The 7,623-nt window shown below is 42.3% G+C and overlaps 1 protein-coding gene across 3 annotated transcripts in view; it reads left to right on the forward strand.

Annotated features, from left to right (window-relative positions):
- The window catches only part of LOC144806383 (uncharacterized), a 91,753-nt gene extending 86,056 nt beyond the window's left edge, over positions 1-5,697 (forward strand). For all 3 annotated transcript variants that reach the window (XM_078672747.1, XM_078672746.1, XM_078672748.1), the window contains one exon: positions 1,443-5,697. In XM_078672747.1, the coding sequence (XP_078528873.1) occupies positions 2,748-3,689 (942 nt within the window). In that variant the 5' untranslated portion in view covers positions 1,443-2,747 and the 3' untranslated portion in view covers positions 3,690-5,697. The remainder of the gene's footprint in view (positions 1-1,442) is intronic.
- The last annotated feature ends 1,926 nt before the right edge of the window (positions 5,698-7,623 follow it).

Here is a 7,623-nt window from a genome sequence, read left to right on the forward strand (position 1 = left end):
GCAGGCACCTGAGTACTTTGTAGAGCACATTATTCCTTGGTAACAGAGGACTTTGAACTAGGGTATAAAAGAGGGATATATGGTCCCACTTGTTTACACGACTGGCAGGCAGGTGATGCAGTTTACTCTGTCGCACCCTCACATTGCATTTATGCTATGCACACCAACACCCTAAACATGCACTTGATGTTATTGCAAAGTCTGGGCACAGGTATAGAAATGGAGCATTACATGGGTGTGTCAGTAGAAAGCCACTCCACTGACAATGATGCAAAGATCTCATCAGGCTATTGATCCTTACAACAGGATGCATTGCCATCACCGCTCTAGCTGTTAAACCCATGACAGTCCTCTGCCTTAAATGAGGGCACACTTGCTGTGACCCTCCAGGTCACAGGACCGGTCCAAGATCTCTCATAGTCCCTTGTTAGAAGTTGCATAGTACAGGGGTGGCAGAAAAATCTTATGTAATTGTTTTGTGGTAGATTTAACTCAGTAACGTGCAGTTACAAGTTTGATGCCATGGACTGGGGAGTTGCCACGAGGAACAGATTCTTCTGCCTGTCAAACCACATGTCATTCACTATTTCATAGTGTTTTTCTGCTTTTATTTACCCCTTGTTTTAAGCAGGTGGTAGATATATGCATGTGGTTGGTTGGGGGGCAGATGGATGAAGCAGGGGAGGGAAGAGGAAAGCATTTTCTAACAGAGGGAAGAAGTGTGTGTTTCCCCCAGTTAGTAAAATAAACAGCATACGTTTTGGCTGCTTCTGCTGCACCCAGAGTCTTGTGCGTCTTTTCAGTCTAATTTTTCTGTCTGGAAATAAATTGTGTCCTGTTTTTCTGCACCCGGTAAATCCAGGTGCAGAAAAGCCTAACAACTGATAATCAGGTGGAATAAAATGAGCACATGAAAGTACGCCTTAATTTCATTGCCCTTGATTCATACTCTGGACCATAGTTGAGGGATAGGTCTAGGCATAGTCCTCGCAACACACAATAGATTTGCGTGCGGCAGAGGCCAGAACTCAAAAGTCAGGATACCAGAGACAAGTAGGTGGTAACTCAGGGCAGAGGAAAACGCCTGTTGTCCGTGGAGGGGAAATTCCCGTCCCAGAAATCTACATTAAAAATTAATGAATAGTATTCTTTTTTAAATATCTGTTTGGTGCCAGTCCATAGGGCTTTAATTTCTGCTTTTGGGATTCTATGTTACAAGTTGAAAGGGTACATGTATCCTTTCTGAGCTTAATAAAATGTTGGAAATTTTACAAATCCTCACTCCTACATCCAAGTACTCTCAGGCTACCATTCTACACTCTTCTCTGTCTGAAGTACAGCTCAACATTTTCAAAATTCTGCAATTCTGCATTGATATGGCTTGTAAATAATTTTTGGGGGAAATTTACATGTATTAACTGTATTTAATTTTAATACTATAGGTGATTGAAATTACAGACGAAGAAAGCAAGATTTAGCACCAGCCAACTAAACTGAAGGACATCCAGCATTCTAAGTTTAAACAATTTCCAAAATCTTGGTGTGGCGAGGAAGTGGGAGCTGAGGAAAGTACTCTACCTGTAAGTGAGGTCTCTAATTTTGCATTTCATTAACCCAGAGCAAAGTCATATCTGTGCACACAGCATCAGATATAATGCCAGAAAGACCAATCACAACATCCTCATCTGAAATATTATCAGAAAGACAAAAATGCCTCAGCATGACAGAATAACGTTCATCTAAAGCATCATGTAATTCCAGAGAGGAAGGACACACTGCATAAAAGAAAGATATAACTAAAGGTTTCTTCTGCAAACCATCAAAGAAAAGACACTGAAAGAAGACTCCGAAGCTGACACGCTAACAACCAAAAGATTAGAAAATCACCTTTGTTCAACAACCGTTTTTAACCAGTTACGCAAGTTTGAGACTATATGCCTCGGGATAGAACACCTCGACCCTCTCTGCTCACTCTTGCGAAAACCTAAAAAATTCACCACTTTATTGTGTTCATGACCATCTCAGATTGTTTCCTTTTTAATGTGTACTGTAATTCTATGTAAATCGCCACATTATCTGCTGTGCATGAGTGATATGTAAAAACTGATTAAATGAGCACCGTTGCGCTATAGCTAATGTAAATAAAATCCTTGTCTTCAGAACTACAATCCTTAACCTTACACCAAACATACAAAGGGTAAAAGGAACTGATGTTCTGCGACTGGTGACCCACAACAGTACTGTGCATGTTCTAGTATTCTCAGTTACTGCCATTACGCCAGTGCAAAAAGGTACTTCTCAGTTTAATCATTAAATATCAGACTAACACCTTATCACTGCATTGCTAAGAACCTATACAAATAGATTTGAGAAAAACTTCAGTCACAAAATAACCCAAAGACTGTTATCTGCTAGGAACATTTCAACAGGTTTTAAAGGGCTGCATCCAGACATATTTTGCTCAATTCATGTGTTAAGAAGATTACACACAATATCTTTTAGAGATAAATGCTGAACGTTATCTAAACAAGCCCGACTCTAAAATCCGGTTCACCCTTACCGTGGCATATAAGCAAGAGAAAACTAAATGTAACTCTAGGAATACACCTTATAAAAACACGCGCTGTGAGAACAAATTCAGTGTTCAAACCCGCCTCAATCAAAGCAAAATAACCCAAGTTGCGGAAACAAGTTACCTGTGCCAAAAAAGATACAGCCATAAATCTCATCTCACTGAATTTGAGAGAATGCACACTGGGAAAAACCTCTCTCAGTGCTCTGAATGCCAAAAAAGTTTCAGCTGTAAATATTATCTCACTGAGCATATGAGAATCCACACTGGGCACAGCCCTTATCAATGCTCTGAATGCCAGAAATGTTTCATAAACAAACTCAGTCTCACTCAGCATATTAGAACCCACACTGGGGAAAAACCTTATCAGTGCTCTGAATGCCACAAATGTTTCAGTGTAAAAGGCAATCTCACTCAGCATATAACAACCCACACTGGGGAAAAACCTTATCAGTGCTCTGAATGCCACAAATGTTTCAGTGTAAAAAGCAATCTCACTAAGCATACAAGAACCCACACTGGGGAAAAACCTTATCAGTGCTCTGAATGCCAGAGATGTTTCAGTGACAAAGGAAGTCTTTCTAAACATACAAGGACCCACACTGAGGAAAAACCTTATCCATGCTCTGAATGCCAGAAATGTTTCAGAAACAAACTCTGTCTTACTCTTCATATAAGAACCCACACTGGGGAAAAACCTTATCAGTGCTCTGAATGCCAGAAATGTTTCAGTGAAAAAAGCAGTCTCACTAAACATACAAGAACCCACACTGGGGAAAAACCTTATCAGTGCTCTGAATGCCAGAGATGTTTCAGTGACAAAGGAAGTCTTTCTCGACATACAATAACCCACACTGTGGGAAAACCTTATCCATGCTCTGAATGTCACAAATGTTTCAGAGACAAAATCAGTCTTACTCATCATATAAGAACCCACACTGGGGGAAAACCTTATCAGTGCTCTGAATGCCAGAAATCTTTCATTCAAAAAATCAATCTCACTCAGCATATAAGAACCCACACTGGGGAAAAACCTTATCAGTGTTCCGAATGCCTAAAATGTTTCAGCCGTAAATCTCATCTCACTGAACATGTGGTAATCCACACTGGTGAATAAAATTATCAGTGCTCTAAAGGTCATAAAAGATTCAGAGGTAGTGATGGTTACAAGCACCATAAGAAAACACACCATCAAAAATAATTCAGTGCTCCAAGTGCCAGAAAAGCATCAATTTTAAACTCAATCTCACTCTACATGAGCAGACGCACACAGGGAAAAAACATTACCAATGCTGTGAATGCCAGAAATTCCTATTTGATAGGCACAGCCTCACTAACCATAAGCGACTCCATACTGATGAAAAACCTTCTGAGTGCTTTGAATGCCAGAAAAGCTGCAGAGAAAAACGCTATCTCACCATGAGAACCTCCACACTGGAGAAAATCCTTATGTCATAAAAGGTTGAATCTGAAAGACCGTGTTATGCTTCATGAGAGATCCCACTCTGGGGAAAAACCTTATGAGTGCTCGAAATGCAAGCAAAGTTTTGGTTACAAACTGCTTCTCACTCTTCATGAGCGAACTCACACGGGAGAAAAAAGCCTTATGTGTGTTCTGAATGTCAGATAAGGTTTAGTCTTGAATACAATGTCACTTCATATGAGAGAATTCACACTGGACTAAAGCCTTATACAGGAGGGGAAAGCCAGAAACGTTGTACTCGGAAAGAAAATCTCACTAAACATGAGAAATGCATCCACATGAGGTGAAAATTAAGGTGTATCTTGAGTTGCAGAAAAGCTTCTAACAACCTGACTTTACATGAGAGCGCACATATTGTAGTTGCAATAGGATTAATCAAGAAACTCTTGCAGGATAACTTAGGCTGCCCGCTTGCAACCACCAAAGAAATTTCAGGCCTTGAACATTTTTTATTGCAACAAAATCCACAATTTGAGTATCTGAAAGTTAAAAAACTCTCAAGGTCTTTACTTGACACAGAGAGGTGTTAGTACTTGCAAACTTCAACTAATTACACAATATTAATGTCTTAAATGTTCTCCACCCAAAAGGTTTCTACTCACCCTTGTTTCTTAACATATGACTGAAATCTAGATGTTCATGATAAGATTAGGCCTAGGTGGTTTTCCTCAATGAAGAACTCCGCAAAGTGTAAAAAAAACTCCGCTGCTCTACACGGACTTCTGCGAGCAGCAGAGTGTGTTAGGGTCATGCCGTTCGTGGTGTAAAATTAATCATGAATGGCACCATGTGCAGCGCAAGAGGGTGCAGCTGCTTCTACTTGAGTGGCAGCTTTGTCAATGCGAAGGAATGTTTCTCAACGCGAGTGGTTGTGTCCTGCCGTGACTACTCGCATTGAGAAATCCGACGACGAATCTCGCCAGGAAGATGCTTTTGCTCACCAACTAGACCTTGGCAATCGCGCGCAAGGAAAAATCTCATCAGGAGGTGGATTTTCCTTACTCCAGTACATGACGTTGAAGAGCGCGAGCGTGGAAAAAAACCTCGCTACGCTTCACGGTACGGTATATTTAGGAACTCCGCAAGCTCCGCGGAGTATGGAAATCTCTGCGAGCGGAGTTCACCACCCGGAATTAGATAAAATACAACAGCAGGAAAACATAACAAACCAGTTACTTGCCGTCGGTAATGCTCTTTCTGGTGGATACTCCTTTACCTGCAGATTCCTCACCTTATGAATATTTCCCACACGCCAGACTGAATCCTCAAACTTTAAAGCAGTTCTGCTGCACGCAGGAGGTATCATGCAGCTCAGTGTTGACGTCATTGTGCTCCAGAAGTGACAAGCGTAGACGCATGGAAGCACTTCCCATGCGCACTGTGAGCAACTACAGAGGTCTATGAGTTCATTATCTCACAGGTCTGTATCACATATGCAGGCCCTGGGCAGATATTAATTCACCATTTTTATCATGATTAGAATTCAGGTTGTCCCTTGGAAGGCTCCTGTATGTTTTGTTTTTCTCTTTTCTTTTCCTGACGTCCTTATGTCTCAGTGGTTTAGTATTTGTTGTTAAAGCTTCCCATCTCTAATGTGATGTAACTTTAATCCTGTATTGCTTGCAAAAAAAGTGTGCAAAAATGACAATAAAAATATATTTTAAAAAAAACATAGAATTCAGATGAGGCCTTTTCATTTCCAAAAATTCTAATTTTATTCTCAGCAGCAAGTGTATATATAAATTGTTGAGTGACGACTGCGCAGTGCTCAAGATGAAAGTGATATGATAATAAAACAGTCCGATCCACATTTTGCACACAGAAACAGGGTTGTAAATACTTTTGTACAATACAAGTTAAGTAAAGGCATTTCTTGGAAGACATAATTTATATGAAATAGTCCCTGTATAGTTAATATTTCGACCGTTCCAGTTAATTGCATGGTCTCAACAGGTCGGTAGATCGCCGCTTCTCCAATATGCTTCTCAACTATATTCAATAAAGCACAGTAAGGATTCTTCTGTATTTCGGGGCAGCGTACCAGGGAGGAAGTCAAATTCAACTAAGCAGTTCCAGCGCCCGTTCGTCAGACTAAACAACTGCTGCCAGTGAATCCTCGGCTCGCTGTCAAACAAGTTCAAGTGTGACTCTTCCTGAAGAGACCACCGTCATTGACTGTCTTGTCTGTGAGAAGCTGCACCAGGCCTCCTGTGATGGTGGGCCAGAAGACCTTCACCGCCAAGTGAAATGCTTGCAACTCCAACAGCTTGATGTGGAGTTGGGTCTCTGCCGGTGACAACGGTTTCCTAGTCTCTGTCTCCCATATGGCCTTCCCATCTCAGAAGTAATACATCCGTTGCCACTGTTAAGTCTGGGTGGAATAGGGAGAGGGGTCTGCGACTGGCATAATCTAATTCACTGGAGAAAATGTTGGATACTGCCTACAATAGGGTGAGTCAGTGTCTGGAATGACACAAAGAGGTTTTGCAGCTGCACCAGTTGTAGAGGCAGGTCACTCAGTGGCAAAATGTCCTGGACATTGCCTTTGTATGCCATGGCTTTGAAAGAACTGGGAGACCTGTTGGGTTTGCAGCAGGGTCTGGCAGTATTAAAAACCCTACAGTAACCAAAAGGGAACGAGATTTGTGATGAAATTGTGTGTCGGAGGCAGGCAGACCCAAGGAATCTGTCTGGGGCCTAGTCCACTTTCTTGCTTAAAAGGTGAGAGCCATCGAATAGCTTGTCCATTAACGGTGCTTGGGTATCTTTAGAGAAGCATATAGACCTAATCTTGGCAATGCACCGTAGTTAAACACTCATGCCAGTCGCCTGACCCAAGCAAAAGGCTATGTCCAAGTCACAACATAGTACAAACACATCTATTCTGAATAACTTGTGTTCGCCGGCAGAGTTTGGGCCTCTGTATCCCACAGGGCATGATTATATTTGGGAGCATTGTCATTTAGACCCTCCAGGATTTAGCGATGTGCAACAAAAAATGTGCAGTTTTGTAACAAGCTTGCATTTTTCGTAAAAATGCCAGTGAATGCTACCTCGTCCTTGCATTGATCCAGCCCTCACCAATGGACCAGTTAAAGGAGGAGTCTCAGCAGCAGGCAAGTGATGTGTTCTTTGTTTATTTATTCCTCACCGGTCTGCCTGCTGTTTTGCTTTCATCTGGAGGGTTTCGGACTCCACCACCAGACAGTAGGACCTTCCTGGCTGCAGCATGGACTCTTCTCCAGCCAGAGGAGAGAACAGACTGTACGTTGGAGAACGGGGCACCAAAAAGAATATCAGGTATGTTATACTGGCATGCTGCAGGAGTGTGCACCTGTCTCCTCCACTCCTACAGCTTGCCCGTTCTTCCTTATCCTCGCCCAGGGCTGTGGGTGCCCGAGGCAAGGAAATGGAAGGGGGCATGGGCAAACCAGCATGATGGCCCCTGAGAGGGGGCAGTATATTAATGCAGGGGTCCAGCTCCCATGGGAGATGTGGTGGGACCAGGGACAAGGCAAGATTTTAATGCAGGGGCACACCCGGGCCCAGTGGGCCAATATTTATCTAA

The sequence above is a fragment of the Lissotriton helveticus genome (assembly GCF_964261635.1).
Source record: "Lissotriton helveticus chromosome 1_1 unlocalized genomic scaffold, aLisHel1.1 SUPER_1_unloc_67, whole genome shotgun sequence".
NCBI lineage: Eukaryota > Metazoa > Chordata > Amphibia > Caudata > Salamandridae > Lissotriton > Lissotriton helveticus.